The sequence below is a fragment of the Helianthus annuus genome, chromosome 15 (genome assembly GCF_002127325.2).
Source record: "Helianthus annuus cultivar XRQ/B chromosome 15, HanXRQr2.0-SUNRISE, whole genome shotgun sequence".
In the NCBI taxonomy this organism is placed as follows: Eukaryota; Viridiplantae; Streptophyta; class Magnoliopsida; order Asterales; family Asteraceae; genus Helianthus; species Helianthus annuus.
This window is the reverse complement of record NC_035447.2, coordinates 63,666,457-63,689,077: the sequence shown is the minus strand read 5'-3', so window position 1 is coordinate 63,689,077 and position 22,621 is coordinate 63,666,457. Positions and strand designations below refer to the sequence as shown.

The following is a 22,621-nucleotide window of genomic DNA, read 5'->3' as shown; positions in this document are numbered from 1 at the left end:
TTAGTTTTTATTTTCTTAGTTTAAAAACCTTTTCTAACTTTTTGATTTGATTAGACGTTGAGGATAAACCGGTACTAAAAGCTCTTGTGTCGTTGGACGACCTCGGTATCTTACCAACGCTATACTACGTCCACGATGGGTGCACTTGCCCATATGTGTGTTTAGTGTTAGTAAATATCGTGTTTTATAAATTTAAAACTTGGCTAAAAGTGTAAAACGGGCTTAAAATATACATCTAAATTATAACACACTTCACGCACATCATTGCCGCCCCAGTTCCTTTCCTATGGAACAAAATTTGAAGCTCGGGCCCGATTTAAAAGAAGCTAAAGTTGACGCAAATTCCCATCGTCGACTAATTGGAAAGTTACTCTATCTCCAAGCTACACGCCCCGATGTGGCTTACGCGGTTAATGTTCTTAGCCAATTTGTAGGTGATCCGCGACAGACCCACATGAATGCAGCCATACGGGTCTTGCGATATTTAAAGACAACACCAGTGCAGGGCATTTTTTTGCCAAAAATTGGGGGAACACAACTTGTTTCTTACTCTGACGTTGATTTGCTCGGTTGCCCATCAACAAGACGTTCTCGTACGGGTTATTTGCTATTGCTAGGAGGGGCACCTATTTCATGGAAATCGAAGAAGCAATCCCTCGTGTCTCGATCCTCGGCGGAGGCTGAATACCGCGCTATGGCGTCCACGGTTAGCGAGGTACTTTGGATTCGGTTTTTGGTCAGTGAAGTTGGAGAACCAATGCAAGGTGCTACTACTCTATTCTGCGACAACCAAGCTGCCCGTCACATAGCTAACAATCCCGTTTTCCACGAACGCACTAAACACGTGGAAATGGATTGTTATTTTGTTCGTGAGAGAATCGAATCGAAAGAAGTTCAGCCCGTTCACATCGATTCAAAGTTGCAGATCGCGGACCTACTCACCAAATCGTTGGGAGCTCATCACTTGAAGGGCCTACTCGTCAAGTTGGGCATTAAAGATTTACACGCGCCAACTTGAGGGGGAGTATTGGAACTTGACTAAACCGGGGGTGATGAACCGGTGTACGTGAATTATGGGACAACTGTTGAATAAAGATTGAATCAAGATGCATGGCCTTATCTATTCCTTATTATTGTTTCAGTTAGTTACGTATTCTTTTTTATAAGGATTGTTTTGGCATTTTTTTTTCTAAATAAGAAATTAAAAAGAAAGTTTGTTCGATTCTCTCTGTACCGATTTCTACACTATTAGAGATGTGAGGTTATATCATGTATGGTTAGTGTTAATACTTGATTTTCCTTCTGGTTTATAATTTCTTTTTGTTGCTTCCATTATAAAGATTGAATCCTTCAAATCTATTGTGTGAATTTGGTTTCTAAAATCTCATTGCGACTTCAATAGTAACTGCTCAAAGTAGATGGATACTTCATGGGTTTTCTCCAATTTTACCTTTAGTCCTCACTTTTCTAAAATTACATGTTTATTCCATGTGTTTTGCAATTTGTTAACACTGGTGCTCCCTTGCATGGATCATGTAAAATGACAAAATTACCATTTTCTTAAAAAAATGTGAGACCCATTTAATATTAAAAAATATAGAGTAAATTACAAGTTTTGCCCTTTATGTTTACACCAAATTGCAGGCGTTGTCCTTTAGCGCAAAAGTTTACGAGTTTTGTCTTTAACGTTTCAAAATCTTGCACGTTATGTCCTTTAGGCTAAACCCAGTGAGATTTTTTGGTTAAATCTAGTTATGTGCCTTGCACATGAGGGTATTGTTGTCATTTCACCTTCTCAAGGGCTATTGTCATTTCACTAAAGGACATAACGTGCAGGATTTAACCAAAAACTCTAACTGGGTTTGGACTAGCTTGGAAGTCTTCAAACAAGGCACGAGGCAATCCCTTTGTGAAAATATCAGCAAATTGATATGGAGAGAGAACGTGTAATTCTCGAATCTGACCCATTGTACGTGTTCCGAAACAAAATTGATGTCAATCCGGATATGTTTGGTGCGTTGGTGTTGGACTGGGTTACCTAAAAGGTTAATTGCACTAACTTTGTCATAATAGACCATGGAGGCTCGAGACAGTGGGCGGCCTAATTCGAGTAAAAGGTTTCGAATCCAACATATTTCAGCAAAAACGTTTGCGACGCCACAATATTCTGATATGGCACTCGAGCGAGAGACGCTTACATGTCTTTTGGATGACCATGAGATGAGATTGTCCCCAGGTTAACACAGTATCATGACGTGGACAGGCGGGTAAGAGATTAATGTAGAAATAGATCCACGACATACGTATAAAACTTTGGTCAAGGTGCCTTTGATGTATCAAATTATTCGACAGATTGCGTTCATATGATCATTGCGCAGAGCATGCATGTGCAAGCAACTCTGTTGCACGACATATGATATGTCGGGACGTGTGAACGTCAAGTATTGAAGGGCACCCGCAAGTCAACGATACATGGTTGGGTCATCAAGTAGGTCGCCGTTGTTTGCACTTAGTTTGCCGACGGTGTTAAACTGGGTTACAGTGTGCCATCTTTGCACGTTGAAGGATGTCCAAAGCATATGTCGTCTGTGAAAGAAAGATGCCATTTGGATCCCGAGAGATAGTCATAGGCCCAGAAAATAGCTCAAGGGTCCAAGATCTTTCATTGCAAACTCACCTGAAAGTCGTATCACGATGTGTTGTTTCAATAGAAGTAGTGAGGATGATGTCGTCTACGTTTAAGAGCAGATATGCAGTTTCATGTCCGTGTGTATAAATGTATAGTAAGTGGTCACAAGAGCTTTGACGGAAACCCAAGGTTTTCACATAACTGTAAATCGTTGATACCAAGCCCGTGGGGCTTGTTTTAAACCGATTTCTATAGATGACACACATGATGTGATAAATGACGATGATGAAAACCCATTGGTTGATGTATGAAAACTATGTCTGATAGATTCCCTTGAAGAAATGCATTTTTGACATCCAGGTGACTGATATCCCAACCATGAAACAAAGCAATGTTTAGGACCATACAAATGGTTACCGGTTTCACGGTCGGGCTAAACGTCTCATCACAATCGACTCCCACCTGTTGTGACCTGCCATCACACACTATTTGTGGGAGGATATTGGTCACCTGTTGAGACCTGCCATCACAAACTAGAAAATTTTAAAGGGTGCCCACTTGAGAGACAATATACGCTACCCGTGAACAAACAACGGTACTACATATGTAATAAATGAAAGTCAAAGACCAAATCTGTAATATAATCATTCCATTAATTAATGGGACCATCCGCCTATTTAACTCAAGATTTTATCAATGAACTTAAGGGCCTTTGTTCTTCTAGGATCCTATGTACAAAGATGTCTCATTATCAATGGTAGTGTGTACACCGTTTCTACTTAATTCGTATTGATTATTTGTCTTCTACTCGTGAAGATTGGTTTCTACTATATTAACATGTTTGTGGTTTAAAAAAGAATTATCTTTTATTATTATTATTATTATTATTATTATTATTATTATTATTATTATTATTATTATTATTATTATTATTATTATTATTATTATTATTATTATTATTATTATTATTATAACTAGATGTAAGCCCCGTCGCAAAATTTCTAATTATGTATGGTTGGCGTTAATACTTGATTTTCCTTCTAGTTGATAATATTTTTTTGTTGCCTCCACTATAAAGATTGAATCCTTCTAATCTATTATGTGAATTTGGGTTCTAAATCTGACCGTGTATTCAATACTAAGCGCTCAAAGTACAAGATGGTTCATGAGGTTTTCCCCAATTTCTCATTTAGTCATCACTTTTCTAAAATTAAATGTGTGTTTCATGTGGTTTACAATTTGGTAATGCTAGTATTTTCTGGCGTGGATGGGTGTTCGTTTTTTTAGTAAAGTCCATATAAAATAACAAAAGGGGAATTGGCCTGTAATAATCCCACCTAGACCTTATTGGTCATTAATAATCCTACCTTAGAATATTCCCCCCACCAGTCCCACCTTTCACCTATTTTTCCTACAATGGTCTCCCGTTAAAAAAACTTAACGGAGTTCAGCTTTTTTCCAAATTACAAACATATTTTTTAGGGCTTTTGATCAGAACGATGATACAAGTCCATTGATGTAAAACTTACTTCGAAGTGGTGCTCCAAGTGACTTGATTTTGGTTAATTGGAAATTTAAACACCCGAATTGAAGCGTCGTTTTCATCACCGTTTCGAGGCAAGTTTTACATCAATGGACTCGTATCGTCGTTCTAATCAAAAGCCCTAAAAAATATGTTTGTAATTTGGAAAAAAGCTTAACTCCGTTAAGTTTTTTTAACGGGGGACCATTGTAGGAAAAATAGGTGAAAGGTGGGACTGGTGGCGGGAATATTCTGAGGTGGGATTATTAATGGCCAATAAGGTTTAGGTGGGATTATTAGAGGCCAATTTCCCATAACAAAATTACCATTTTCCTTAGAAAATATGAGATCCTTTTAATATTTAAAATATACTAGTTGATTTTCCGCCTGCGCGTTGCGGCGGGGACCCAATAACTACAAAAGGTGTGTCAGCAACGGCAAACAGATACCGAATATGAAAACATAAATAAATAAAAATAGTGTGGTAAGGATAGTCACTCCGTCCTAAAAAACGATTTTAAATAACATAATATATAATAATAGGACCCACACGTTCTACATGTTGGAAATTCGGTTGTTTTCAGTTCGGTTATTACGGTGCTAACACGTTAAAATATGGATGAGCTCGGTACCGGTAAAGGCACCGAAAGTACCGATCCGGAAAATCATCAAAATTAGGTACCGACACCGAAAATGCTCGGTACAATACGGTATGGTATTTGAAAGTAAAAATCAATAAATACAGGTATGGTGATAGACCGGTGTCGAACCGAAAGTAACGATTCTAAAAACGCCAAAAGGTGGGTACCAAATTGGTATCGAAAATGATTTGGTATAGTAAATTTGGTACCGATACGATACCGGTTTGATTACAAGATTTGATACGATTTGCTCATCAATATTCTAATTTTAAATGATACAATTCATTTATTATAGAAAAAGACAAGAAAGAAAGCAAAATAAGTTGTTATGTATATAAAACCTCATTCAAACGAAATAAAGTTTACTTACTGTGTGTATGAAAAGTAATCTAAACGGTGCAATTACTTGCATTGCTACGTTGCTACAGGATTTGATGAGCTCGGTATCAACCGGTACCGAAAATACCGTTACCGAAATCCCTAAAAGTGGGTACCGATACCGAATATACCTGGTACGTTACGGTTTGGTACCGGTCGGTACTGGTACGTCACCGGTAAAAACCGGTGAATACCGGTGCCGAAAGTACGCCGGTTTGATAAATCGGGTACTGGTACTGGTACCCGATACCATTTGCTCATCTCTTAATGATAGTAGGATTTGATGAGCTCGGTATCAACCAGTACCGAAAATACCGTTACCGAAATCCCTAAAAGTGGGTACCGGTACCGAATATATCTGATACGGTACGTTTCGGTACCGGTCGGTACTGGTACGTCACCGGTAAAAACCGGTGAATACCAATGCCGAAAATACGCCGGTTTGATAAATCGGGTACACCACACTACACTTTTTTATTTTGACAAGAATTAAAAAAAAAAAAAACCTAAAATACCTTTCTCAACTTACTGTTCATTTCATAGCTTTAATTTCATAGCTTTATTAATAATTATTAATATAAGGGTAATATGAGAACCAATATGTTATTTAGGTGTGTGGGACCCAACCATCTTCATCATCCTATCCAACACCATCCTTCGGACTAGTTCTCCGAAGCTTCGTAAAACCGGCCCCCATCATGACAAGCTATAGATGAGAGGTGGAAACGAGTGTGGTTTTATTCAGATTGTGGCTGGAAAAACAAGATTCTACACCGTGGATTCGAGGAGATAGATAGGGATTGTGGAGGACATGGATCTTACCGTTAAAAAACACAATGACGCAAATAAAAAAAGATACAATGATCTAAATAAAAATTCTAAAATATACAAAATAAAGATGTAAAAGCGAAAACTTAAAATCTAAAATCGTGGAGTTCCAAGTCCATTTAATACCTTCCTACGACTTCATATTTTTAGGATACTTGAAACTTTCTCTAATATCTTGTCATTAACGACAACTTATAGAGTACCTTGCTAAAGTTTTGGATCCCACCAGATCGGTCCCTTCAATTCACTATCCAAATTCTAAGATGTTTTGAATGATTGCAATTAACTATACCAATCATTCAAGCTAAAAATCGGTTATAAACTAGTAAAATTCCTGGTGCGATGCAACGGACATTCCGTAAAAGATACCATCATAAACATGTAACTTATAACATTACATCACGGTACCGTGCCGAATTGTATTGTAACAAAAAAAAAACCATATAAAATTACATCACGATACGGTGCCGAATACAATATTGTATTGAAACTAATAAAGCATTAAAAAGAACTTAAAATACCCGATTCTATTTCTGAATATACAACATCCATCATGACAAATAACTAAGACATTACTCACTTGTGAGATTAATCAGGAGTTAAGGTTTATTAATTCGTTTCGACAAAATGGAATCAGAGCCTAGTGCACTTATATAAAACACAAAAATACAACTTTTTTCTAATGGATAATCTCCAACTCATAATTGGCTACCACTAATCATCCATCTCCAAGCATCTTCACAACCTCACTCATGGTTGGCCGAGCGTCTTTATCTTCCTCAACACATTTTAGTGCCACTTTCAGAAGATTATTCATCTGATCTTTTTCATACTTACCACTTATCATAGGATTCAGTATCTCTATAAATTGTGTCTCTGTCAAACTTTCGCTTGCCACATGGACCTTCTCTCTTACCCAACCTACGAGTCTCTTTTGTTCCAACCTTTCATTATCATCACGTGATTGGTCATATGTGGGACCTTGTCCTGTTATCATCTCTAGCACCACCATCCCGTAGCTATAAACATCCACTTTTGAAGTAATTGGAAGATTAAACACCCACTCTGGAGCCATATACCCTCTAGTCCCTCTTATCCTTGAAAAGAGAGAATTTCCTGTTACACCTTGGTGGAATAGCTTGGATAAACCAAAATCAGCCACCTTTGGGTTATAATCACCATCCAACAATATATTTTGTGGTTTAACGTCGCAATGCAAAACCCACTCCAAGCATTCTTCATGTAGGTAAGCTAGTCCTTTCGCAATGCCAGAAGCAATTTCAAACATATTCTTCCACTCAAGCTGGTTACCACCTAATTTCCCTGCTAATGAGCCATTCTCCATGTACTCATACACCAAGATCCTATGCTTTCCCTCAGCACAATAACCATATGTTTCTATCAAGTTCCTATGATTTATCCTTCCGATTGTGCTCATCTCTGCTAGAAATTCAGCTTCTCCTTGGGTAGCGTCATGGAGTCGTTTAATTGCTACCACTCGATTGTCTGGAAGTATGCCTTTGTACACAATACCGCCACCACCTCTTCCAATTTCTTCTCCAAATTTATGAGATGCCTTCACTATCTCTGCATATGTAAACCTTTTGAATCCGGTAGCAATTGCTAGGTAGGTTTGGGTTGTTGTACCTGATGGTTCTTTGGTGATGCAATAAATTAATACAAAGGATGCAACTTCAATTGCCCCAAGGATGATGCTGAACCACAAAATGAACTTGATGGACCCATTTGAATTCTTTTTCTGGTATGTTCGTTCTAGCTTAATTATAGAACTAGAGCATTCCAAGCTGGACTTGTTTGCAACATACTGATTGTACGATAAGACATCATTTTTTGGTAGCTTAAGAAAAGTGGTGAAAGAAGGACCCTTATAGTAGCCACTGAACAACAAAGTCTTGACATTACATGTAAAGGCGGCCAACTTTTCATCAAAGGCGAACTGGAAAGCTTTACAGTTGGAGTCATTCAAGCAGTAGTTTGTGCATTCTTTGAGAGTGGACTTTCTATTATAAATAGAATCAAATCCAACAAACTCTACATGAGGGAGCTTTATGAATCCAAAGTTTTCACGATGCTGGGAAAGATCAAATGTAGGTTCACACCCAAAAGACAAATCCGAGTGGTTCTTGCTCCTGTATCCATGCATACAAGTGCATATCCTTCCTGATTCCAGGCTGTGAGTACAAAGGCTGTTTGGACCGCATATCCCATATAAGCATGGTGCTGAAAATGTTTGCCATGTAACACTCCAGTTTCCTTGGTTAAGCGAGTAAACTCTAACATTACCATCAACATCAAGTGTTATTCTTCTTTGGAGGGAATCACCATAGTCCGTGGTAGTAAAGGTAAGATTGTCTGAAGAGAGGAAACGCCCTTTGGAATCAAGAAAAGCAAATTTACTGTTGTTGTTATTATTCCTTCCTGCTTCCCATGTTCTTAAAGTCGGTGGAGGCCAATAAATGTTGGTAACGTTAACTTCATTCCTGCTGTAAAGAAGGCGGATTACATTGCCACTGTCAAAATAGAGTTTGTAGAAGCCAGAAGACAAATTTGTCGAACTTCTCGAAGAAATGAGTTCTGTATCTTTGGTGAAAGGTTGATTGGGAAGGAGAGTGTGGGTTGGAAAATTGAAGCTTTGCCAAAGAAATGATTTCGTTCCTAACCGTGTAAGGACAAGGTTACCCGAGTCAAGAAGTTGTAGTTGCAAAGGCGAACTAGATTGAGTATCGGTCGTCCAAATTCTTTGGCCACCAGCATCGGTTAGGACAAGGTTACCATTTTTCAACAAGGAAAACCTGGAGTGTTTTCCGTTGACAGGCCAATCTCGGTTTGCCATCCAAACCAATGTGTGATTTCCATCCAACATGGGCTCTGAGAACCATATTGCAAATAAATAAGCATTTTGGCCAATTTCGTGAAATCCGGCTGTGAAAAGGCCATTTGGTGAAACCAAATGATGTTTCTTTTCAACCAAGAGTGATGAACCTTGGGTTAAAACACTTTGTGAAGAAGAAGAAGAAGAAGAAACAGGAGCAACTTGTTGTGAGTAATAGAGGGTTATTAAAGGTAAGAGAAATAGGAAGGGCAAATGCATGATGTACTGTGAATGAATAAGCATCTACTTTGTGTGTATATATTATATATCTTGGTGGAATTGATCCAACACATGGACTCAGAGCAACTTGTAGTAATGTGAATGAAAAGCAACTTGGAGTTCTTTTTACTAGTGATGTGTGCCAGAAAGTAATAAGTTATATTTGTACGTATGTGGAAAAAACAAAGTGAGTCTCAACTTGTCTTCAAAATAATCGAAGAAAATTACAAGTTGGCATATATTAATACCCACCTTCCCGATGTTTGTTCTTTTCTCTCAAATCCTTTTATCAGCTAAACAAGTCAAAATAAGTCTGCTTAGAATTTACACAGAAGTCTAACGACCTATGTAGGCTATGTTCAAACCAACTCTCCTAATTCTGTACAAGAAACTGCACAAATTACAAAAATATGACTACTGTCGATGTTAGTGTAGTCAAGCCGTGCGATGAGTGTACGTCCAGTGGCGAGTCACAATTTCATAGTTATAAAAGAAGAAAAAAACTAAGCACTGTTATACTTGTGGTAAAAGGGGGAGGATAAAACTATAAAACGTAGACGAGACAAGTAAATTAACCTTCTGTATTTCTTCCAAACGAAACTACAACAAATCTTTCATGCAATATTTCATATTTATTTTAAAAAATTTAGTTTTTAAGTTTCAAATAAAGTTTATTTATATATTTGTTTATTGTAGTTGTTGCAAAAGTATTAATCTGTTCCGTTATTTTTTTTTTTATTATAAAAGGTAGTATATGAAGACATGTTGCTTAGCGTACATAGTACAAAAATAATAAAGATACATCATTGACCTGAAGTCGTTTTTGGTGTTCTAGGGTGTCATATAAAATAGAGTTTTTCGTTATCAATGGTAACGTATAGACCATTACTATATTCGGGATGTTAATTTATTGTGTTTTATCTTCATAAAAGTACAAGCTTTTTCAATTAATGGCAATAAACATGATCGTTCCTTGTCATCAACAGCAACGCGTTGTCACACTGATAATGAAACCTCTTTTGTACATGGGACCCTAGAAGAACAAAAGCAGTTGAGGTCAATGACAAAATCTTGATTTAATTATGCGGATGGTGTTTTCATTTATTACATCTTTGGTCCCATTGTTTGTTCACAGTATAGTCTATGGAGTGAATGTCTGTTAAATATGTCTAGTGAAATGCATTCGAAGTGACCAAAATCCCCCTCAGATATATAAAAAAGTAAAAAATAAGACTTAGCTGGAAAAACATAAATGGGTCAGCGATCGGAACAGATGGGGTAATGGTAATGTGTGGACCGTTTCTAATTGATTCATGATAATGTTGGTTCAGGTCCCACTTCACACACTCACTACACACACATATGTATAAGAAAGTAGAGTTGCAGAAAGAAAATTTTGTATTCAATAATCTAAGGGGCGTACCCACATTTAGTTAAGGGTGGGCGGGCGCACCCCATGAAAAAATATTTTTTAGTGTTATTTTTCGCCAGAAATCCCGACTGCACCCATTGGAATTTTTTACCCGCACCCCTTGAAAATTTTAAACCACCCCACTTAGAAAAAAAAATAATTATTAACCACTCATTCACTTAATTATTTAATACAATCAAAGCCCAATCTGCAATCAGTTTTTATTAACACAAGCCCAAACCCAACCTAAAGAAATTTGAACTAAATAAAATAACCCAAACCCATCCACCCATTCCATTTCCAAATCCCGCCCCCAAAAAAACTCCCAGCGACTTGACGTCACTGCTCACGACCTGGTGGCTTTTTTTACCAGAAAAAACAAAATTCCGGTTGGATCGACCCATATTACGTCAGAATTCCAATATAGAACTACTATGGTTTATTTATTTATTTATTTTGTTTTATGTGATGATTAGGAGAAAATATAGATGTGTAAGGGTTTAATCTTTTTAATTTGTAATGACGTTATGATTTGTAAATTTTAGTTTGATGTTCTTTTGTCTTACTTGATCTGACCCGATCTAAAATCTTTGAAAATATTCCGCACCCCCCAGGAAAAAATTCCTGGGTCCGCCACTGTACATCACAAATAAGAGAATACTACTATTTTTATGCTATTTCAAATTATTAATTTGAAAGATGTTTGTGCATAGTGGATTTGTACATGATACTTAATGAGTAATTTGTGCATAGTTGTGTTGTACATAATTCTTAGCGGTGTTGTACCCCATGTTTTGGGGGGGTTTTTCAAAAAAAAAAAAAAAAAATTGATGTTTCACTTTAAAGTTTAAACCCAAAACTACTTGATTTTGTAGTTTTAACCCAAAAGTTTTTAAGTTTTCGGATTTAACTTCACAACCTTTTTACTTTCAACTTTGATCCCCTATGTTTTTCATATTTTGCAAAATTTTCCGTTTTACGTTTAGATATAAATTTTGCGACTTAACACGGCACAATGTGTGTGTGGTTCAACGATTTTACGTTTTGTCATACGCTTCGTTCTAAATTTTGCAAGTTAACATGGGGCAACGTGCGTGTGTGGTTCAGTGTATTTACGTCATCTATTTTTTTCCGTTTAATAAGTTCGTCACAACATGCGAGTCCTAAATCGAGTTAGTTATTATTTTCTATTTTTATGTGTCGATCTAATTTTTCCACGTTAAGACGCCGCAACTTCAATGTTGGTGGTCGTTGGCTATAGTGTGGCATTGGTGCTATTTGTCACGGTTTTACACCCCCACCGTAACGCGGGGAGTTTAATACGATAGGTTGTTTATATGGATACAAGTCATGGAACGTAGTAATTATGATAGCATTAATTATATTGAGATTATTTGGTGAATTACTTATTTGTATAAGATAGTAATACAGACTTAACCGACAAAAACATCTTTAACACATTGTAAATGTGAATCTGATCAACAACATGTCAATTTCGTTGGCCGCGACGCAACGCGCGTGAGTCAAATCTTCTAGTTTATACTAAATAATAACCATCACATGCAAAAAAGCAACTCAGTCCACGTCTCCATGAAATCAGCAACAACCTACAACGTTAATATCCACTACCAGGTCAAACCCCATTACTCTGTCCCTGAGATTTTAATCTTTTCCCACGTTTAAAACAACTTTGACTATGTTGATATCGATCCATAGCTTCAACCCGTACCCGTGATCCATTTTACGAACCGTCACCCGTGAACCGTAAACAACCGATTAATCCGACAAATTATTTGTCTTTTATTCTTGATGATTATGTTCTACTACAATACCATATTATATACATATTAATAACACAATGAAATGAACAGTGATGAAGGGCATTTCAGGGATTTCACAAAAACACGTGGGTGTCTCCCCAACCTCCACCGCTTCCCATGCCATCAATTTATACGGTACCAAATATCAGGAGATAGAGAGAGAGAGACAGATTTGACAGAGCGGTGATGGAGGATCCGGTCGTGGCCTCCGTCCGGCCACCATCGGGTTAAACAAGTGGTGATGGTCTGGTGGTTTTGACGCAGCAAACAACGATGGTAGTTGACGGCGACCGTGACCGCTCTGGATTCTAGGGCTCCGGGGGAAGAAAGAGAGAAAGGGAAAGCTGATGGGGTTGCGGCGGCGCCATGGTGGCCCTACGACGCATCACCTCCTCCTCTGTTTCTTTACCTTTTACTTTACAAGAACCACGCTATAGACCCCATCTCTCACACTATAACAACCCTCCAAAATTATTTCTGACACCCCTAATATGTTTAGAATGTCCCAATATGCCTTAAAATGTACCCCGAATACGTATAATGGCCCTAAATACCTCTATATAATTAAAAATAAAATAAAAACAAAATTCATGAGGCGCTCGCGGGCCGCGAAGACCTTTATGGTCTCTTACGCGGGGTGCGACAGCTCAAGATCAGAGCGCACCCGGTGCCGCCACGTGGCACAACTCGTGTCGAAGCTAAGCCCATGACTGGGCCAAGCTAGGCCCTACGCACCCTATGTCGCGGGGCGCGAAGGCCCATTTGTGTTCTTACGCGGGCCGCGAGGAAGCTCAGATCAGCTCCTATAAATTGGGAGCATCAGTTGTTCATTTCCGTCGCTCAAATTTCGTGAATCTCTCTCAATTTATGTAGTATAAGCATAATATTCGGGCATTATACCCACTAAATTAGCGAAGCTTTGCCTCGTTGTAAGTATTTTAACCCTCGGTTACGTATTAGATACGCTGCCCGATTGATCTAGAGCTTCGTAACGGCCGTCGAGGCTCTGCCCGACGTAGTCGTTTGAGTTCTGTCTTGGGGAGGGTATAACTAATGTAAATGTTGGGTTATTATACTAACGCGTGCATTGTGTAATTAATAGATAATCACCAGGAAATCATAAAGAAAAACCCTAAAGTAGCAATGTCAGTAATCCTTCTTTTTATAAACTGTTTTTTACAAAATCTCAGTTGTTTTAATTTATATTTAATAGTGATTGAGTATTTGTATTCTACAATTATCGCCGGTATGTTGGGGTTTTGTATACAAAATTTGTTACTACACTGTGAGTAGTAACATGAGCACAAGTCGGGTTGACAGTACCGTGGGTGGTAATTAAAATAGATGGAAACAAATGTAATTGCGAGATCGCCCTCAATACTGTAAAAAACTGATAAAACATGTCTTGATTAAATTGGGATTCACTCACCAGTATTTCTCATTGACAAAATGTTTTTAAACGCGTTTCAGGTAACAAAATGTGAAAGCCAAATAGAAGCCAGCTGGACAGCACTGAAGGCTTGGAAAAGTGGCTATAAAAGTTACCTAATAAAGAAGATGTTTTTATTTAAATAAAATAGGTTTTATCCGTATAAAATGCTTGTAATGGAAACTTGGGAATTTCCCATGTATTTAATATTATAAAAATGTGGTATTTTACTCTGATAAAATATTTCTTAACAACGGCCCTGATATAAATTCCATTGCCAAATTGATAAATACCGATACCACTATTTTTGAGTAGGCCGCGGCCGCCCGCCTCCCGAGGCAGCGGCGGGGGTTGCGACAGAAGATGGTATCAGAGCTACAGCTATTGATTCAGCCACAGAAGTGTTCTGCTGACACCAAAATTTTAATTGTTATGTTAGGAAATTATCTACGGAACTACATGCATATTTTATTTTATTTTGTGTTATTTGACAATTTGTTAGTTTACAGTATAAGCGACCAAGGACCTTCAGACGCTTACCGTCAATTGTCCAGCTCTCCTAGGGACGAAGGCACCTCTTCACAGCCTACCCCCTCGGGGTATTCGGCTGATACCGAATTTCGTGTTCAAAGCACAATCTGAAAAGACATTCCCTCCCAATAAGAGAGGATGGTTCAGCAGAGGAGCTCATGAACGTAGAAAAAGAATGAGGAAACTTCAGCAGCAGCGAGCTTTAGCAGCCACGAATAGAGAAATGAATGCTCAAACACAGGATATGATTAATAGGAGATTAGCAAATTTTCATATCTTAGCAACCACAGCTGCAGACCCGAATTTGGAAAAACTCATAGCACCCCAACCGTTACCACTATTTCTCACACAACCTATGGAAATTGAGCCAAACCCAGTAGATCAAATACTAGTGCCTTTGACCCAGCTGAAATACCCAGAGTACCAGCACCCCATCCCCCAGACTATGACCCATGGTTTGATGACTATAGGGATTATCAACATTTACCGCTACCCACTAGAAGACGTACCCATGCATAACCTAGCACCCTATCCAAACATGGACCCTCTGGACCCATATTTTGATAATGACCAATACATCAGGGAGATCCTAGAAAACCCATACCCTTACGAAGAACCCATGCCCCAGTTTCCTGACCCAATATCAGCAACAGCCCCACCCATGAGCACTGAGAATGTTCAAGAACTCCGAACCTTTGGTGAGGAGATTTTAGAAGGAAGTGAGAGAATGAGACAAATAGGTGAAAGACTCGTCTGGAAATATGACGAGCATAATATGCAATTTTGGATGAACCCATACCAGTAATAGTAATAATAATAATAGTAATAATATATATATATATATATATGTTTGTATGTTGAAAAAATAGATAACAGCTACGGATGCATACTAGTATTGTAATTTTAGATTTCAGTTCCATTTTGTACTAGACACACACACACACACACATATATATATATATATATAGGACAAAGATCTGTTAGGAACCACCCTTTATTTCGAGAACCGCGAGAACCAATGTGAACACAACTAAAAATGCCTAAAAATAGCTAAAAACACTCAAAATAATTTTTTTTTAATATTTGTTATAAAAAAATCGCTACTTTTAATAGCAAAAAAAAAACTTTTTTTTTAAATTAAAAAAAATTGCCTACTAAAAGTAGCGATTTTAACATAAAAAATATTAAAAAAAATTTAGATTTTTGTTTGGGTTTTTTAGATTTTTTAGGTTTTTTGGGGGTTTAGTTTTTAGCATTTTAGCTTGGGGGGTGGGGGGGTTTAGGTTTTTTGGGGGGGGGGGGGTGGGGGAGAGGGTTTAGGTTTTTTTTTTTTTTTTTTTGGGGGGGGGTTAGTTTTTTTAGGTTTTTTGGGGGTTTTAGTTTTTAGCATTTATCTTGGGGGGTGGGGGGGGGTTTAAGTTTTATTTGGGGGGGGGGGGGGTTAGGTTTTTTTTGGGTTTTTTTAGCTATTTGAGGTTGTGTTCACATTGGTTTTCGCGGTTCTCGCAATAAAGGTGGTTCTCGCATGAACCTTACCCTATATATATATATATATATATATATATATATGTATATATATATATATAATAGAGTAAAGGTCGCAATGTTCGACGATTTTGATCAATATGCTTGTTGTGTGATTGTTTGTATTAAATATTATTTTGTAATATTACTGCATGGTAAATGTTTAAAATTCAGATGGACCACAAAGTGAATAAAAAAAATCCTAATAATGATAATAACGGAAACCAATTAGATAACAGTGTCATCCAACACATAGTGGCACAAGGAATTATAGACGCAATGTCATATATTACCAAAACACTCAAGGAAACGGATAATACAAGTAATAATGGCAGTAAACGACCATCTACTGAACCAGAACACAGCGTAAACAATGGACCCTTACTTCAATTGCCAATTCCAAAACGAAGAAGAACCATGTCTTATGGTTGTTCTTACAAAGAATTCTGGTCCTACAAACCAGTAGAATTCTCGGGCAATGAAGGAAACATTGCAGCCCTAAGCTGGATAGAAAAGACTGATGTAGTCTTGAAAATAAGCAAGTGTGTAGAAGAGGATAAGATACTGTTTGCTTCCAATCTGTTTAAGAACTCAACTTTAGAATGGTGGAACACTATCCTACAGTCTAGGGGAAGTAACAGGGTTTATAATATAGAATGGATTGACTTTATTAATATGGTTGAAACAAAATTCTGTCATCCTAATGAAAAGGAATGGATAGCAAATAAGTTCTTAAACCTTAGAATGACTAGAGTAGATAGTAAGGGTTACACTACTACATTCTTTGAATATGCTAGAATAGTGCCAATCCTTGCATCACCAGAACCGATATTAATATCTCATTACATTTGGGGATTAATCAGTGAGATTAGGCATGTAGTCAAGGCAGCTAGACCACAAACCATAGAAGAAGCCGTAGAACTAGCTAATACCTTGACAGATGAATTAGTGCGTACACTAGAAGAAAAAAAAGGAAGAACTTAGCTCAATGGCTTACCCAGGAATTTCGCTACGGAAATTTCAAAGTGGTAAACTATGCTCAAAAGTGTTGGCAATGGTTAGACACTTCATGAATTGGTAAACTATTTAAAAAAAAAAGGAAAAAGGTGTGATTGGTTGAGATGGCATGGACCCCACCACACACACCCCCTCTCTCTCCTTCCCTCCCTTCACCACTTCGGCAACCCATCACCGAATTGGTAAACCTTTGAGTGATAAACTTATGTTGGCGGTGGTGTTCCCAATTGGTAAACTAAGTTTACCGCATGAAACCGCACCCACTCCGTATACCCTAATGCCTAATAACATTACGTCTTAACAACCTAGTAACGGGATCTAATTCATTACATTTACTAGTACAAAGGTCTTTTCATACTCTCTAGCAAACTCCCATGCCCATCCCTGATTTGTCTTGATAACCTGATGTAAGTAATGGAAAACACAAAAAACGTATATTTCTCCTAGGGAGCGAATAGAGGGTAATAAAACGGCTTGTTTTGATAAATTAAAAAGCTAAGTTTTTCAAAACACTTTTCATTAACAATACGCTTTAAAGTTTTCATAAATCATATCATCATATATAATAATAAATGAAAACATGATACGCATAATATAACCGAAGTCCATGTGGTGGCTTTCAGAGTTCTCAAACGAATGGTTTCGGGTCGGTTCCGAGCCATGGTGTGTAGTTAAACAGAACCACAAGAACCACCTTTGAATAATAATATTTTGTTATTATGGTTTGGTATATTTAGAAGAAAAGTAGTTAGAATGATAATTTTACTAATTCATCGAAGTCACTTTTATACATAATGACTCTTTGGTAACTTTAGTTAATTGAAAATTTTAGAAAAAGAAAGATAAATTTCGGTTGATTGGAGTACATGGGCTTAACTATTGGGCTATACAAAACTTGATTCGAACCTCTTTTAAGTATATGATTAAAATCTACATGCATATGTGTGTTTATTCATGTATGTAGTGGAGGAGATAAATTGAAGGGAGGGTGGGCACACTTCCCAAAGCGGAATACGGTGAATTGCAGCCCACTATTTTCGGAGTGCCACAGCCCACAGGCCCACATGCTGAATTTGTGGGCTCGATGAATAGCTGAAGAAATTGAAGCAAAAAGTTGAAAAAATCGATGCAACTAGAATTACTTTGATGTATGTTTGGCCCATACAGGAATGGAAATGGGTCTTGGCCCGACTAAATTGTCATATTAGTTCCTGAGTTTTGTTCTAAATTGTCATTTTAATCTAAATAGTTTTTTTTTTCTCCTTTGGTTCTCTGAGTTTTCCATTATTTTATCATTTTGATCACATTGCCTAACTACATCTAAAAATCTCAGTTAACTCAGGGGCAATTTCGTCAATTAACTAAATAGTTTGGTATTTACCATTTTCATCCAAATCATTTACTTCAATTTTTTTTACTTTTTATATAAAAGATAAAAATTTGAATTGTTTTAACTTTTTATTAAAAAATATAATTTAACCCCTTTTTACACATTTATTTATTTATTATATACACACACAAAACCAACCCACCACCAACCACCCTCTTTCTTCCCAATATATACACACATTGCAATCCTAAACCCTAAACTCTAAACCCAAATTCCCATCTCACTTTTCATATCCTTTAACAAAACCCTTTAATAAATTCAAATAGAGGAATGCTTTTTGAGGAGCCAAATATTGATAGAGATAAGGCGACCAGGGTTTCAAAAATCCGGTACGTTTCCGATGAGCCACTTTTTACCCGCGAATCCACTTTCCGACGAGTTGTGTTTCTCGGCTAACCACGTTTCCGGCGGGTAAGCAGAGCACCAAGCTTTGTTTCAGGCGGTTGTTTCCTGTGGTGATGATGGCAGTGATTCAGAGTATGTGGCGGGGGGAGGTGAATGCGGAGGTGGGTGACACCGGTTGGAGGTGTGCGGTGGTGGGTTCCAGCGACATCACATCAGAGATATGGACTTGGGTTCCGGAACGATGGGGGTGATGGTGGCTTTTGATTTGGGGAACGGTGGTGCTAGCGGTGGTGGGTAGGCTGGTGCTAGCGGTGGAGGTGGCGGCGGTTGTTGGAGATGATGGGGTGGTGGCGGACGAAACATATGTGTGTATTGTGGGTTTAGTAATGTGTGTGTTTATCTATACATAACTATAGTAATAGTAATTGTTATTATAATTATTATATCAATATACATATATATATATATATATATATATATATGTATATATATATATATGTATATATATATATATATATATATATATAGGATAGGATCCGTTAGGAAACACCCTTTATTGCGAGAACCGTGAAAACCAATGTGAACACATGATATTTTTTTAATTAAAGTGAAATTCCATCTAACAGCTATGTATACTCGAACTGGTTCTGTATTTCAAATCGGTAACTGCAACCACCCCCATGACAACCGCCGCCGCTGCCGGCACATCCGCCACCGATCAGCGTTAACACTAGGGCTGGCATATCGTGTATACCCGTATCCGATAAGACACGACACGATAAGACACGATACACGAAAGGCCATACACGAACACGACACGATAAGATTTCGTGTCCTTTTTTTCAAACACGAACACGACACGAACACGACACGATATACACGAAAATTACCTGTTAATACCTGTTAACTAACACTAAAATAATCACATATTTAGAACCTGTTTAGTGAAACAAAACTCGCCAAAAGTTCACAAACAGCTTAAATAATCCACAAAATACCGAATACTTAACAAGTTTAAAACAAAAATCCATAAACGGCAAATCACAAAAGACTTAAATAATTCAATACATCCATTAAAAACAAGTTCAATGTTTCCAAGTTCCCATGGTTCTCTTCTTAGATCTTTAATTCCAACAATTCAAACCTGCACATAATTGTACTCATATTTAGCATTGACAATTGGACATAAATTGAGTAATTTTAATTTATCAAACATTACTTTAAACATTTGGAGTAAGTACCTTTGATTGTTCATTGTTTTTTAGCAACACTACTCGAAGCATTTGGAGTGGTTACCTTAGAAGTGTTCATTGAGTTTGAAGCATTTGATTCTCCACTAATATCAAGTGACATTATATCTTCAGTGAGCTCATCCAAATTAACTTCGTTAGAACCTACAAATACAAACACTCTAAGAAAAGAACACATCTTTCCAATCTTTTCCCACTCTAATGCATTCGGACAATGCTTATAATTAGAATCACTCGATTCTAAATGGCAAAAGGCGCGTCGATAAAAAAGGGCACTATCAAGCATTAAAAAGGTAGAATTCTACCTAGTAACAACGTCTTGCCTTAACCCCTTTTTCCTTTTCAAAGAAAGCAACTGAACACACTCTATAAACTTTTCCTTCCTTTGTTGCGACCCTTTAACATACTTGATATTCTCTCTCACTTTGTAAATACACTCATCAATTTGTTTCAACCCATCTTGCACAATCAAATTCAAAATATGTGCACAACATCTCAAGTGAAAAAAATTACCCCTAGAAACAAGTGGTAATTTTTTATTTAGTTGTTCTCTTAAAAGCCCAATGAAAGTGTCATTAGAAGAAGCATTATCTAATGTCATAGAAAATATTTTATTTTCTATGCCCCACTCTACTAAGATATAGAACACTTTTTCACACAAAGCAACACCGGTATGAGGTGGTGGCATGAAAGAAAACGATAAAACTCTTTTTTGCAAAACCCATTCTTTATCCATAAAGTGAACTGTAATTGCTAAATACCCATCAGTAGCAATAGACGTCCACAAATCTGAAGTTAGGCATAACCTCCCAGGTGATTCCATAAGCATTTCTTTGACCTTTTCCTTTTCTCTCTTATACATTTTCAGTAAATCAGATTTTACAGTATTTCTAGAGATGATATTGACATCAGGTTGCAGATACTTAAATAAATCTCTAAATCCCTTATAATCAACAAATGACAAAGGTAACTCATGCATAACGATAGCAGCTACAAGCATCTCACGGAATGTACTTTGAGAAAACGTAGTTGACTTTAGTTTCATGTCACTATTTAAAATCATTTGACCAACATCTTTGAAACTAGAACCATAGCAAGATTTTATGTGTTTCGAATGATTCCCCGTACCTTGCTTGCTATCATATATGATAACATGATTACATTTGTTGCACTTGCTTGGAACTTTTCCACCGACTGCTTTCTTTTTAAGTTTAGTGAAGTATTGCCACACAATAGATCTTTCCTTTCGTTGTCTCTTTACTCCTGATTTGTTATCATCACTATCGTTTGTATCATCTACCTCCACAGAGTGAACTTCATCATCTTCCACATCGATATTCATTGAGCTATCATTTTCTAGATCAACTTTGATAGAATCTGACTCCGGCTACAATAGAGAAAACAAATAAAGTTAAACAAAAAATAATACCAAACTTGAACCAAAAGCCATAAAAGTTAGATAAACATACACAGGACTTCTTATCCTTCTTCTTTCCCACCTTCTTTTGAGATTCACTCATATTGATGATAACCTGTGATTATACAAACAAAAAATAAACTGTGATTCTACAAAAAAAAAAATCAAATACAGATCACAAACAGAAACAGAAACAGTCCAGTTCTTATTCTAAAAGTATCCGACTTCGATTTTAATCGGGTTTTCCCATCGGGTTCGGGCTTTATTGCCATCCCTACCCCTGGATATTTCTTCTAGTTCGGCCATTGATACAAACCGATACTGACCCGCTGCGAATCACAGAAAATTACAGTAGTTTTATTAAATTGAGGTGCGTATTTTGGATATTATCCCAAGATTTGAATGACATAGATTGCACCAAATGAAAAAACAAACGAGGATGATTCATTAATTTTGTCAAATAAACATCTTCTTGTTCGCATCTGCCATCACTTTTCACTTATCCAAACAAACCCATTCTTAATTCTTCCTTTCGTTCTTCGTTAGTGGAAGCCCACAAGTTGTAGCATCAATTCCCATTACTTATAGATCAAAATCGTCTGCAATGGCGATGCAAACTTCTCACACCGTAAGTTTTATAGATACATGTTTATATTTGAGTTCACAATTCCAAAATATGAACGATTACAGAAATATGAACGATTACAAAAAATATGAACGATTCAATCATAAACAGTTACAAAATATGTGCGAATCTAGCTTACTTTGAACTGCTGGAGTGCTGTGCGTGGTGTGGATGGCCGGCGGTGGATGCAGGCTGACAGAGGAGGATCTTGATGACTTGATGTCGGTGCGATGGATCTTGATAATGTCGCGACTCGCGGTGGATCTTGAATTCTTGATGATGTCGGCTGCTACTTTGAGAGAGTTGAGAGAGATTAGGTATTAGGGTTTTATGTTTTTTTACATTTTTTGAACTAACAAAGGAACTGACAGTGATAGTGTGATACGGTGTGTAGGCGACTAGGGTATATTATGTATTTTTATTTAATGAAAAATTTAAAATTAAATCCTTATCATGTCTTAACAGGTATATAACAGGTAAACAGGTATCTAACCTGTTTAGACACGAAAATTAACAGGTATTTTCGTGTCTACCTGTTTAGTACCTGTTACCTGTTAAGGTCATACACATACATGTTAAGGTCGTGTAGGTTCGTGTCGTGTATTCGTGTAAAATTGCCAGCCCTAGTTAACACATCACCGCTGCCACCACCAAGACACCACCGCACCACCACCGTGACAACTACTTTGACGAATCTAATTATGTATTTCAAATCGTTATCTGCTACCACCCCCATGACAACCGCCGTCGCG

At 37.3% G+C, this 22,621-nt stretch overlaps 2 protein-coding genes across 2 annotated transcripts; one reads left to right on the top strand and one right to left on the bottom strand.

Annotated features, from left to right (window-relative positions):
- The first annotated feature begins 286 nt into the window (after positions 1–286).
- LOC110895800 (secreted RxLR effector protein 161-like) lies at positions 287–1,018 on the top strand. Its single transcript, XM_022143160.1, has one exon. It carries the CDS (start codon positions 287–289, stop codon positions 1,016–1,018), a length of 732 nt encoding a protein of 243 aa, XP_021998852.1.
- A 5,488-nt stretch (positions 1,019–6,506) lies between these two features.
- Positions 6,507–9,233, bottom strand: LOC110921843 (putative receptor protein kinase ZmPK1). Its single transcript, XM_022166174.2, has one exon. The coding sequence runs from the start codon at positions 9,132–9,134 to the stop codon at positions 6,717–6,719; it is 2,418 nt and encodes an 805-aa protein (XP_022021866.1). The 5' UTR covers positions 9,135–9,233; the 3' UTR covers positions 6,507–6,716.
- Between the last annotated feature and the right edge of the window lie 13,388 nt (positions 9,234–22,621).

Excerpts from the sequence above, each read along its gene's own strand:
- LOC110895800 (XM_022143160.1), top strand. The coding sequence starts at position 287 with ATGGAACAAAATTTGAAGCTCGGGCCCGATTTAAAAGAAGCTAAAGTT.
- LOC110921843 (XM_022166174.2), bottom strand. The coding sequence starts at position 9,134 with ATGCTTATTCATTCACAGTACATCATGCATTTGCCCTTCCTATTTCTC.